Below are 13,783 nucleotides of genomic sequence, written 5' to 3'. Positions count from 1 at the left end.
GAGGCCACCAGAGGGCACCCAAGAGCACAGGCTTTTATATTGAAAATAATGATTGGATTTTTTGGAAACAAAACGGCGCTCTGGTGTTCATACTAGTCTAAATATCCCTCTAAAACGATTAGATGTGCTTTATTTCCAGTAGGTAAATATGTGCTGGCAGCAATTTGTTTTTGAGTCGGGCATTGGTGTGGACAGCTATGTGTTTACACCGGTGTGAAGGCCCCTCTTCCCTCGAGGTCTGCTCTGGGTGCCTCAGGTAGAGGTACATTTGAATGGGTGTTTTACAGACTAAAAGACTAAAAGTTAGTGAAGTTAATTTTATCTAAAGTACGAGACAAAGCCCTCACCACGTGTCCGGGGTGAGGGAAGTCTGGGAGTCCCTGCTTAGACTGCTGCCCCCGCGACCCGGCCCCGGATAAGCGGAAGAAAATGGATGGATGGATGGACGAGACAAAGCATGAAGAGCCCCGGAGGAAGATGGTTTTGGGGAAAGAGGGACTTTTCAGAGAGGACTCAAAATGTCAGTACTCTCCATCATTGGACATATATTTATTACACTTATTAAACTCGATGGTTTTGGTTGTGGCTCACCATTGTGATCTAAACTGTCAGATGATGTAAGTGTAGGATTAGCAACGTTGATTGTGGCAGAAACCTCTTTGTTACATCTGCTGGACGACTGAGCGACCCGTGAACGACTCCTGAATGCTTTCTAAATGCTCATTATATGCACTAATTTTGTATGCAAATGCAGGTCAACTCACTCATCTCTACATGCTAAGTCTGACGATATGTCGATGATCGACTTTGTTGTCGTGTCATCTGACCTCCGGCCCTGTGTCTTGGATACTCGGGAGGGGCAGAGCTGTCAACCAATCACCACCTGGTGGAGGAGGAAGCCGGACAGACCTGTCAGACCCAAGAGTATTGTGAGGGTCTGTTGGGGACGTCTGGCTGAGCCCTCTGTTCCGGGGGGACTTCAACTCATGGCTCTGGGAGAGCTTCTCCCACATCCCGGGGGAGGTTGGGACATGGATTCAGAGTGGGCCAAGTTCTCCACCTATATTGCCGTTCCACCGGCTCGTAGCTGTGATTCACCGGGTTTGGATTTTGCCGCCGCGACTGGATCAGCTCTATACTTTCCATCGCACACGTGATGGTTCATGGGAGTCTTCCCAAGCAGTCCATATGTGTTTTGTGGCCCTGGAGAAGACATTCAACCGTGTCCCTCGTGGTTTTCTTTAGGGGGTGCTCTGGGAGTACTGGGTCCGGGGCTCTTTGCTAAGGGCTGTCCGGTCCCTGTATGACCGGAGCAGGAGCTGTGTTCACATTGCCGGCAGTAAGTCAGACCTGTTCCCGGTGCATGTTGGACTCCGCCAGGGCTGCCCTTTGTCACCGGTTCTGTTCATTATATTTATGGACAGAAGGCGCAGCCAGGAGTCGGAGGGGGTTTGGTTCGGGATCCACAGGTTCTCATCTCTGCTATCTGCAGATGATGTTGTCCTGATGACTTCATCGAGCCAGAACCTGCAGCAGGCACCGGGGCGAGTGTGAGTCGGCTGGGATGAGAATCAGCTCCTCTAAGTCCAAGGCCATGGTTCTTGACTGAAAAAAGGCGGCTTTCCCTCTTTGGGAGGTGTGTCCTTGCCTCAAGTGGAGGAGTTCAAGTATCTCGGGGTCTTGTTCACAAGTGAGGAAAGGATGGAGCTTGAGATTGACAGGAAGATTGGTGCAGCATCTGCAGTGATGCAGTCGCTGTATTGGACAGTTGTGGCAAAGAAGGAGCTGAGCTGAAAGTTTACGGTGGCTGTGCGCTCCATTAGAGATAAGGTGAAGAGCTCAGAGTAGAGCTGCTGCTCCTCCACATCAAGAGGAGCCAACTGAGATGTCTCGGGCATCTGTTCAGGATGCCTCCTGGACACCACCCTAGGGAGGTGTTCCGGACATGTCTCTCGACTGGCCTGGGAACACCTTGGGGTCCCTCAGGAGGAGCTGGAGGACGTGTTTGGGGTGAGGGAAGTCTCGGAGTTCCTGCTTAGACTGCTGACCCCGCGACCCGGCACCGGATAAGCGGAAGAAAATGGATGGAAAATAGAAAAAAAATGGAAGTACATTTCCCCAGGTTTGTGCATTTGTCCTATAGGAGTGTGAGTTTGACCTAGTCCAGAGCAAGAGCAATAGTAAAGAGTAAAGAGCAATACAAAAGTTATATTTTTATTAATGACAATAGACTGTTGTTTCCACTGCAATCATTTAACTTTTCACAGAGAGCTGAGTCTGATGGAGCTGTCCATGGTATCGTCCACACAGTGAACCACCACCGGAAGAGCCCTGATCCTGACATGAGACAATGACTCAACACAGTGAGAAGGTAACTCGAGATTTTTGCACTTTTAGGATCCATATATATATATATATATATATATATATATATATATATATATATATATATATATATATATATATATATATATATATATATATATATATATATACACACGCATATATACCTATAAATATGTGTTTGTGTGTGTTTTTTTTTTTTTTTTGTTTCTTTTTTTTTATCACATTTTTAACTCTGGATTACATGTTACCATAGTGATTAACAGTTTAAAACAAAATATTACACTTCTGGATGAGGAAAAGGTTTTTTCAGTAAAAAGAAAGACATCACCAAAAAATGCAAATTAGAATTTTTTTTATTCAATTGTTTAAATTTGGTTGTATTTTCAGTTCCACCCCTCTCATTCAGATTTTAGTTTATTTTATCTGTATAACGAAACAACTCTAGTTCAAACTCAATTCATTGTGGGATATTTACTCACACTGCACTGAACAACTAAAGGCATTTCTTAGAAGATAAATGAGTGATCCAAATGCGAGGGGTCTAAAATGAAAGTTACTCAATTAGCCCATTTGACGGGGGCTTAATCTTCGTACATGCAAGGGAAACAGAAGGCCATGCACACTAGTCTGAAAAAATGATTTAGCGGAGAGCGGCCCTTGTTTATGTTAATCTGAACATGATTTTTCAGCAGCTCCACAAACTCTGGCATCGAACCTACCGTCTTTGTCATCCTCCACCCTTAGTAGCACAGCGTCGGATGAGCCATACTCCCTTGTACGTTCCTTTGAGACGTTTTTGATGATTTTGTGCACACTCTTTTCGGTCTTCTTAATTTGAAAAAAAATAAAAGTATTTAGTTTGGGTCGACCATGTGACTAAAGGAAACACGCTCATGGATCTATTAAAATAACGGGACGCTTTATTTCAAGAGAGAGCTGCACATCATGTGAAGAGACTTTTGTAGTGAAACTGGGCTGTGGATGTCTAAAATCACTGCTTTACGTGTCTGTGTTTTCATTTTGAAAAATCAACCACATCGACCCTCAGTATAGTACAGTAAAGGATATTCTTTAGTCTATGTCAGGGGTCGGCAACCTGCGGCTCCGGAGCCGCATGCGGCTCTTTCATCCTTATACTGCGGCTCTGCGTGGCTTGGGAAAATACTTTTTAAGTATTTAAATGAAGTGTATTTTATTTGTGTTTGTTGTTTTTTTTTTTGTAGTTTAAATTGGATGATTATTATGATCTTGAAATATTAAAATAAAATTATATTTTCTTTCTTTTTCGTTGCTCTAAATAAGCGTCACACTCGCGGAACAATGTTAAAAACAAACACTGCTCACGCCTCACAGACACAGACACAGCTCACAGTCCTGCGTAAAGACACAGATTTTCAGACACTCTATTCGTATAGGGGTCAGGAGCAGGAGGATCTTCCCTGACGTAACTTTCGCCCGTCCGTAATGACGCGCTAATAAGCTCGTCCGTAGATATATCATGAAAATCCTGATAGGAAATTGCCACAGAAATCTATTTGATGTAGTGGCACGTATATTATATCTGTGACAGATCTGCTCTTGTCTCCGTGATGACGTATCATGTATAACACATCAGACACATCGCCCAAAAGTAGAGCCACAAGCGAGTGAAAATGAGCCAAAACAAAAGTGGAGAGCTTTTTAACAAAGGGGAAAAAGCCAACTGAGGAGCCAGAAGAGGAGAAAACCTCTAAGAAAAAGAAAGATCAATTTAACAGACAACACTAGGAGTCCTACTTAAAATATGGGTTTATGGGTTTGTCTCTACAGGTGAGTCTCACGCGCAGAGTCCGCTTGGCGTAATATGCGGAGGAAAAGCGAATGAGGCAATGAAACCTTCAAATCTGCTTTGGCACATGGAGAATAAGCACCTGGGATAAAAAGATAAGATTTAGAGTTTTTTTAAAGAAACTGCGGAGCAGACTAGACATAATCACGCTGTGGGTGTCATTGTCTCTCATCTCCTCGATGGGTCAACCTCATCCCAAAGAAACAAGTGCAGAGCTCCGTCTGATGCAGCGGTTTGGTGAGTTGTATTTTTTATGCACTTAACTTATTTTTGTCATATTTATCTGCCACGTGTAGAAGGCCGGTCCGTGAAAATAAAACCTACATTATTCCGGTCCGTGGTGCAAAAAGGTTGGGGCTCCTGTCATAAGCACACTATAGTTGTTTACACTAAGCCTAAAGGTTAAAAACAACAAGACAAAACAAAACAATATATACACTGTTATCTTCATTTTAGATGTCAAAAAGTATTTGCGGCTCCCAGTGTTTTATTTTCCGTGGAAAGTGGGTCCAAATGGCTCTTTGCTTGTTAAAGGTTGCCGACCCCTGGTGTATGTCAATAATAATGTCCAGTTGCAGATGTGAGCTTCACTTCCCTCTACTGCAGTACCACGGGCGACCAGTGTGCGGCAGCAACACGCCACACGGCCACAGCGAGGAGCGCCGGAAGGAGCGAGCTTTTTTTTTTTTTTTTTTACCACAACCAGCGAGGAAGGAAAAGAGACAGAAAACAGAAAAAGTGACAAAACCAGACGGTTTGTAAAATGTCTAAAGTCCAAAGGCTGACAGCTTTGGTGGAGGAGCGGCTGACTGCGGTTGTTGAAGACATATATGTGCTGTTTGAAAGAATCATAGCCGAGTATGAGGAGGAACTGTGTCGCTCCAAACAGGAGAACGAGAGGAACCAACGGCTCCTGGAATCGACTCTGAGTCCTCAGAGCCCGAGAGTCGTGCTGACCAGAGCCGGTGAGTCTGATGTGTCCGAGCGACGTGTTACTGTCCAAATGTGGCGCACGTCCATAGACACGCATTAGCAACAACAATACAAGTGTAAAAGAGCCGTGCAACAGGCCGATAAGCTGCTGCTAAATACATCCATCACATTATAGTCTGTCAGTGTTAAGGTGTTTTTGGCAGAAGTGTCTCTTTATACCTGGGAAAAATGTTTGGCATATTTATTTTAATGCAACTCTTGTACGGCCAACAGCGGTCATAAAGTACAAGCGCCATGAAGAGAGGAGAGCGCGCTTAAATGACGTCACATCCTGTCTCTACAAAATAAAAGTCTCTTTTTACGTAGAGCGCTACTTTGATGAACAATACTTAACAGTCAGTAAACAGTCTTTAAAATGAACACTGCTGAAGACAGTGCTGCAATGGTTTGAGGATAGTGTGGAAGCTTTGAGGGGCTGCTTCGCTTGTACAGACTGGAGTATTTTTCACAGTCTGGACTTAAATGAAGCCACAGAGACAATGACAGACTATATAAATGTGTTGACACAGTTGTCCCCAAGAAGACTATACAGCACTTTCCAAATAATAAGCCCTACATTACAAAGGAGGTTAAAACCTGTATCAGGGAGAAGAAGGCTGCATATAGAGACAGGGATATGGTGCGCTCGGTCACAGCCCAGAAAGAAGTAAATGCAATGATTAAACATGCACGAGAAAAGCACAAAGTCACTTTAGAGGGAGCTTTTAAGTCCCACGACAATAAAAAGGTGTGGGACTTAATGAAAAAAATGACCCACATGACAGTAAGCAAGACTAAGTTAGAGACTGTCAATGACGAGGAATACGCTAATGATCTTAATGACTTCTTTTTAAGATTTAATGAATAAAATGATTGTGACACTGTTTTAAAATTTGATCACGATGGTTTTGAGCACTGTGATGGTTTTAACATTGATTTGAAATGCATACAGTCTGCTTTTAGCAAAGTGTGTCCCAAAAAATCTGCCGGTCCGGATGGGTTGTCTGCTTTTTTAATCAGGAGCTGTGCACAGGAACTCTCTGAGGCCTGGTGTCCAATCTTTCAGTCTTCTGTTGAAAATGGTACTGTTCCTGATCTTTGGAAAAAGTCAACAATAGTACAAATTCCAAAAACATCTTGTCCAAGCTCAAATAAGGACTACAGACCTGTAGCCCTAACGAGCATTGTCATGAAATGTTTTGAAAAGATAATGGTCAACAGACTAAAATCTGAAGTTTCTTCTGACCTTGACCCATTGCAATTTGCATACAGACAGGGCCTTAGCACAGCAGACGCAGTCATCAGTCTGTCGCACCTGATCTGTAAACATTTGGAATCTCCTGGGGCTTATGCAAGGGTCTTATTTGCAGATTTTAGTTGTGCATTTGACACTGTACGGCCGAATCTTCTTGTTCAAAAACTGTTTGACTTGAATGTAAGCCCAGCACTTGTGAAATGGTTTTACTCTTTTAACAAATAGATCACAACAAGTGAGGGAGCACATTATCTAGAGCAAAAAATTGTAGTACAGGTGTACCACAAGGTGCTGCAAGTTCATACATTTTGTTCACCCTGTATACAAATGGATGTCGTAACAGTCAGCCAGGAAACAAAATCATTAAATTCTCAGACGACAAAATTATTGTGAGTCTTCTTCAAAATGGCGACTGTATTTCTACCTACCATCAGGAGATTAGCTCTTTTCTGTCTTGGTGCAGTGAGCATCACTTAACCTTAAAAGTGAATAAAACTAAGGAGATGGCGTTTGACCCTCGAGCTCTGCAGATCCATCATCCTGTTGTTATTGAAGGTCGACAAGTAGAACAGGTTGCGTCTTTTAAGTAAATGGGTGTGTACATTGACAACCTGCTCAAATGGAATGTACATGTTGATTTTCTTTGTTCCAAGCTGCCTCAGAGGCTCCACTTTTTAAGGAGGCTGAAGCTGTTTGGTGTGAGCACAAAAATCATGACCTGTCTTTATAATGCTGTGTTGGAGAGTCTGATCCGCTACAGTATGGTCGCCTGGTTCGGCTCTTTAACTGTCCAATGTAAAACTAAACTTGGAAAACTGATAAATAAGGCCATGAAGGTGATTGGCAGGAAAGAGTTCCCTTCTCTGCAGGACATTTTTCAAAACTCTGTTCTCACTCAGACCAGACAGATTGTGGGGAACCCCTCTCACCTGTTGCATGGGGAATATGAAATGCTTCCATCGGGCAGGCGCTATCGGGTGCATAACTTTAGGAGTAACAGATACAAATTCTCATTTGTGCCCACTTCTGTTACACTGTTAAACAAATCTGCACAACAAAGGCGCACTTAGTCACTTCATTTTCAGTGGTGCAATAACTGCCTGTGCAAAAACTGTGCAATTATGGGCTGATGCAATAATTATTGGCGAAATGGGGCTTGTGCAATAACTTGGACACTTTATGGTTGTGCAGTGCACAAATGGATAATGGACATTAATAATGGCACATGTATCTTGAGACTGTTGTGTATGTGTGAGTGTAACTGTGTTTTTAAGCTGTGGGCAGTGAGCCCAAGACAAATTTCCCTTTTGGGACAATAAAGTTTATCTTATCTTATCTTATCTTATCTTACTAAGGTTTGTATTTAGCATCTTCAAATCTCCATCGGTTTAACATTTGGGGAGCTGAACATTCTGTGTGACGACACAATCCTGATCCTGATCCTGACCTGTTTGGATTTGGATTAAATGTACAACTTCATGGACAAATAATACATATGTTTGTGTAAGTAATTATCATCTTTGTTTGCCTATTGTCTCCTGCAGGTGTCCACATGTCCTCTCTGAGTCCTGGTCTCAGTCAGAAACAGGAAATCCCAGAGACTCCACAGATTAAAGAGGAGCCAGAAGAACAGCACGTCAAACAGGAGGAAGAGGAGCTGCAAGTGTGAGTCCCATCACTTTCAACACAATTTATTATAAAATAGGATCAGATGAGAAATACATCTGAATTCAGGGACATTTAAGGATAGCCAGAAGTATAAAGTGTTAATTGAATCCCATGAACAGGATTAGCAGGTTTTATACATAAGAATACTTTATGCAGACACAGACACTGACTTCTCCTCAGAGGACAATTGTTCCAAACTGTTTTTGATTTATGTAGATTTTCTTTTCCTCAGGTCTGTCCCTGATGGCTGTGTGAAGACAGAAGAGTCCTCACTGCTTCAAAAAAAAGAAACTGATCACAGAGAGGACATCAGCTCACAGACACATGTCCACAGAGAGGACACACAGGGAAAGGACATCGGCTCACAGACACATGTCCACCTCAAGACTGAGGAAGACACAGAGCACTCTTCTGACACTAACAGTGATGAAGACTGGAGTGCTCCAATCGGCTCGTCAGCTGCAGAGATGGAGACAGATGCAGATGGAGACCACTACAGCCAAGTCCAGATCAGAGCCAAAAGCACCACTGCACCAAACTCAAGTCTATCCCCCAAATACAAGTCTGCACCAGAGACCAGAGCCACTGTGGACAATGGGGACGTGTCAGGAACAGCCGAAGGAACTGTAGAGAAGAAACACCAGTGCTCTGTTTGTAAAAAGAGATTTGGCTTAAAAATCGGTTTAATAACACACTTTAGAATTCACACAGGAGAGAAACCTTACAGCTGTTCTGTCTGTGAGAAAGCATTTAATCAAAAGAGTCATTTCACAAAACACATGAGAATACACACAGGAGACAAGCCTTACAGGTGTTCTCTCTGTGAGAAAGCATTTACTCAAAAGTATAATCTCACATACCACATAAGAACACACACAGGAGAAAAACCTTACAGGTGTTCTCTCTGTGAGAAAGCATTTATTGAAAAGTATGGTCTCACACTACACATGAGAACACACACAGGAGAAAAACCTTACAGGTGTTCTTTCTGTGAGAAAGCTTTTACTGCTAAAGCTTATCTCATAAAACATGAGATGAAACACACAGGTGACAAACCATACAGGTAATTTCTCTGTGAGAAAGCATTTATTCAATAGAGTAATTTTATTCACCACATAAAAACACACACAGGAGACAAACCTTACAGCTGTTCTGTCTGTGAGAAAGCATTTATTCAAAAGAGTAATCTTACTTACCACATGAGAACACACACAGGAGACAAACCTTACAGCTGTTCTGCCCAGAGCATTGATCTGAAAATACATACAAAAAGTTGCACAGGAGAGAAATAGTTTAAAATAAAGTCTAACAAGCCTCAAACAGAGCAGTGCCTACAGTTAGCATCACACCACCAGGGAATGTTGATGACATCAGCTGCACAGTATCATTTGATCTTAGTTGAGTCGATGTTTAAACCTGTATCTGTATTTATTAGTCAAGTAACTGTTTGTTTACTTGAGTATCATTTTTCAGTTCTATTTCTACCAATGTAGGGCTGAAGGATTTAGGGATTTTTTATGTTTTAATAATATAAATCTGTTCAAAATTCATATTTTAATCAGAGGAATTGCCAAAAAGACTGAAATCTGAACTGACAAACTAATGCATGGGAATATGAAAGAAAGTTAAAATCACGTTCTATTGTGTAAATAAAGAGTGTTTTTATTATTATTGTGGTATCAGAATCATTATTGAGTTGAGTCTATTCCTTAATATCGAAATGGAGTTTAAAAGTTTAGTATTGTGACTTTAAATTCTCACCAGAACAATTGGCATCACACAGCCCTGTCTCAAGTTCAAGAGAATCACCAACTGCACAGACACAAAAAGACACAACATTATTATTATAAATGAAACAGTAATACCTGTGTTTTCTTGTCACATGGTGTTACACAGGGGTGGGCCATACTCACAAAAAATCATATCTCCAGAGTTAATTGCAGTATCTCAAGAACGATATTCAGACGGTAATTTAACAAAGCATCAGGTGAGTTTCAAATGTCTTGGTCGAGGTTCAAGTATCACACAAAAGAGTTGGGTAGTACTCAGTTACATTTACATGAGCAACTTTAAAAAAGAAAAAGTACTTTTCTAGCAGCATACTGTTACTTGAGTAATAGTTGTATTGGAGTAAATGTTGTGGTTACTCTTCCCATTGTAAGTGGAAAAATTATAAAACAGAAATTACATCCTGACATTTACTCTTTAAGTTACTCTTACTTGAGCAGTACTTTCCTCAAATACCTTTTCGCTTACATCAGTAATTTCTTGAAACACTACTTTGTACTTCTACTTCAATAATATAATTTTAACATCATCTACTCTACCCTCCCAAGCCTTGAATCTCCACTTTAACAAAAGAAAAGCTGTTACTCACCTTGAAACTGGAGCAAACACAGAGCCAATGTGAAAGTATTGTAGAGTAATAAGAACATGGCTTTGGAGAGTAGAGTCACACAGCTGCAGCTACACACATGCAAGAGAGGAGAAGCACTCTGGTCTCAGCCTCAAGGACCACACTTGTACTAGGGCTCCAGGGGTGACCTATGCTCCTCACAGTGACCAATCAGGACAGAGCTCCAGGAGTGACCTATGCTCCAATCAGGACAGAGCTCTGGGGTCAAACAACACTGAGCCAATCACAAGCTCCAGAAACCTCAGCACTCTTTACATAATATAAAGTTTAGGTTCAATAAAGGTTTAATTCCCTTCACATATTCTGTTCTATTTGATTTTGTCCTGAGCCACTGTGTGTGAGTCTGGAGACAAGACAATACAAAAGTATCGTTTGTCCCCATGTCACCGTGGGGACAATGGTGAATCATTCACTTCCCTTTGCCTTTCGTTCATTTTAGGAGTAATAAATAAGGCCCATGGGTGCTTGAGTAGGGCCACGAGTTTGTTTGGGGGACATGTTGATGAAGATATGTTAGCAAGAACAATGTTGAGTTGCAGACTGAAGTTGGAAAGCAATAAGCCCCACGCCCTGTAGGGGCTTGGGACTAATATATTATAATTATAATATATATATATTTTTAAAAAAAGATATGTGCATGAATATGTATTTGTTTTTTTTTGCTTTTTGTTTGTTTCTTTCTTGTTTTTTGTTTTTTTGTATTTTTGTTTTTTATCACATTTTTAACTCTGGATTACATGTTACCATAGTGATTAACAGTTAACCCATAAGAACCCACAGTGACACCAGTATAACAAACACTTTGCAGAAATGTGTTCTATGTGGTCCACTTGGTCTGTGGTATATCCCACATAATTTTCCTTTAAGGAAAAATGGATCCGGGTTCTTATGGGTTCAAACAAAATATTACACTTCTGGATGAGGAAAAGGTTTTTTCAGTAAAAAGAAAGACATCACCTTCAAATGCAAATTAGAATTTATTTTTATTCAATTGTTTAAATTTGGTTGTATTTTCAGTTCCACCCCTCTCATTCAGATTTTAGTTTATTTTATCTCTATAACGAAACAACTCTAGTTCAAACTCAATGCATTGTGGGATATTTACTCACACTGCACTGAACAACTAAAGGCATTTCTTAGAAGATAAATGAGTAATCCAAATGCGAGGGGTCTAAAATGAAAGTTACTCAAATAGCCCGTTTGACGGGGGCTTAATCTTCGTACATGCAAGGGAAACAGAAGGCCATGCACACTAGTCTGAAAAAATGATTTAGCGGAGAGCGGCCCTTGTTTATGTTAATCTGGACATGATTTTTCAGCAGCTCCACAAACTCTGGCATCGAACAGTAGCACAGCGTCGGATGAGCCATACTCCCTTTTAAGTTCCTTTGTGATGTTTTTGATGATTTTGTGCACGTTCTTTTCGGTCTTCTTAATTTGGGATGTGATATTTCTCCCAAGCTTTTTGGGTTAAACGATTAAGGATTGTGTTATAAGTCTCGTTTCGCGGGTGTAACGCAACTTTGCCTTTGAACATTTCAACCATCAAAGCAGAGGCCATTAATTGCGTAATGTACTGGCCTTGCCACAAATCTTTTTAGGAGAACAAGATTTTTTCTTGTATTTTGGTGGCGTTTTCAAGACAACAGCTGGCAAGTCTTTGGACACAAACGAAGGTACAACTGCTGTGGGATGAAACATGGATCTCTCAAACAGGTCATACTTTCGGTGACTGAAAGATTTGCACTGATTCTTGAGAAGATACGGACACGTGGAAAGATGGAGAGGTTTGGGCAGTGCTTGACACTTGTGTTGGCTCTTGTGCTGGTGCAGGCACATCTATAAACACTGGTTCCCTTTCCACACTCATCTCAAACAGGAGAGCAAAGTTCTCTCTCAATGAGTGTCCAGTGGGGAGCACTTTGTGTATTAAGCAGCCTAACACAGCTTTTACTTGACATGAGCAGTAATACAACTGGAAGTCTGGAAGCTCCAGTCCCCCTTTATCTTTGGGTTTGGACAGCGTCTTGTAGGCAGTTCTAGGTGTACGTTTTTTCCACATAAATTGGGTTATATGTTTATTTAGTAATTAAAAAAATGATTAATCAATGTATGATTAATATAAGTATATGAATCCAGGTAATATATTCATATATTCATATTCATATAGTCCGGAAAAAAGGTAACGAATTATTGAATATAACAAATGAAATAAATGATTTGGCTCAAGTTGGACCCTGGTTTTCATGAGGTCCTGGTTTTGAATACAAAACGACGATTAATACAAAACAACATCAGATGTAAAAGAAGTAAAAACCAAACATTCCACTCTCCCAACACAACAACATACTTTGGTCACAGGCTCAAGATCAAAGTCAAATCTAAAACTGCTGAAAGTGCTGATGATTTTAAGGCATCAGTGTCCCAACTTCATCAGATAAACCAGAGCCACGGTCAGCAGGATGAACAGGGGAGGTCCTAAAGAGAGAGGAGACAGGATAACCACTCTGCCACAGTCACACAGGGAGAACATGCACACTCCAGATCAGGAGTCTAACCCACAACCTCCTGGTGAGAGGGAGGAGACAGGATAACCACTCTGCCACAGTCACAGTCTGAGTGGCAGCAGCAGATTTGAGAGTAGAGTCTGCTTCAGTGCAGTTTATTGGCTTGTAGTTCTTGATTTTCTCCATCTCTTTGTCATTCTGAAACAATAAACTGTTTAGAAAAGGATATAAATTGGAGATAAATTATGAAACAAATATGTTTATTCAGTACACTCAGCGGTCAGTGTGAAAATGAGAAGCAGAAGCCTCTCTTCCTGCTGGTTGCTTTTATGATCTAACCTGACCTGAGAGACAAACTATGGAGGTGTATAACAAGGACTCTCTGGCAGCAGGTATAATTTGGCCTTCTTCCTCTCCTCTGGGTGCAGGATTCTTCTTTGTTGATAAGAAACACTTTGTCCTATGTATTATTATTGTAAAAATTAAAGTGCTCACTGTCTTTAATCTCCTTTTGAGTCTCTACAGGGAGCACAGATCTTTACCAAACTGGATCTTCTCAACATGTATCACCTGGTTCAGATAAAATAAGGTCATGAAGTCTCCACTGGGCCACTTTGAGTGTTTGGTCACGCCACTTACCAACACGCCAGCTGTCAGCTCACAGCCTCTGTCACCATCCTGCCTCTAAAATAATCCTTGTTACTGACCTGCCTCTTTTCTGCTGTTGGGTGCACCTACTAGATCATAACAAATGTAACTGTTGTATCTCTGTCTCTGCACTATACCAGGAC

General features: G+C 41.3%; 1 protein-coding gene across 1 annotated transcript; it reads left to right on the top strand.

The window, feature by feature from the left end:
- The first annotated feature begins 4,847 nt into the window (after positions 1 to 4,847).
- On the top strand, positions 4,848 to 9,739 carry LOC117383647 (zinc finger and SCAN domain-containing protein 2-like). The gene is made up of 3 exons (XM_055228009.1): positions 4,848 to 5,139; positions 7,946 to 8,066; positions 8,302 to 9,739. Exons 1-3 carry the CDS (start codon positions 4,938 to 4,940, stop codon positions 9,134 to 9,136), a joined length of 1,158 nt encoding a protein of 385 aa, XP_055083984.1. The 5' UTR covers positions 4,848 to 4,937; the 3' UTR covers positions 9,137 to 9,739.
- The last annotated feature ends 4,044 nt before the right edge of the window (positions 9,740 to 13,783 follow it).

The sequence above is a fragment of the Periophthalmus magnuspinnatus genome, chromosome 16 (genome assembly GCF_009829125.3).
Source record: "Periophthalmus magnuspinnatus isolate fPerMag1 chromosome 16, fPerMag1.2.pri, whole genome shotgun sequence".
Lineage (NCBI taxonomy): Eukaryota > Metazoa > Chordata > Actinopteri > Gobiiformes > Gobiidae > Periophthalmus > Periophthalmus magnuspinnatus.
The sequence above is the reverse complement of the archived record's forward strand: the minus strand, read 5'-3'. Positions and strand labels throughout refer to the sequence as shown.

Coding starts and splice junctions, on each gene's coding strand:
- LOC117383647 (XM_055228009.1), top strand. CDS start 4,938: ATGTCTAAAGTCCAAAGGCTGACAGCTTTGGTGGAGGAGCGGCTGACT. Junction 5,140..7,945: donor AGTCGTGCTGACCAGAGCCG/GTGAGTCTGATG, acceptor TGTCTCCTGCAG/GTGTCCACATGTCCTCTCTG. Junction 8,067..8,301: donor GAGGAAGAGGAGCTGCAAGT/GTGAGTCCCATC, acceptor TCTTTTCCTCAG/GTCTGTCCCTGATGGCTGTG.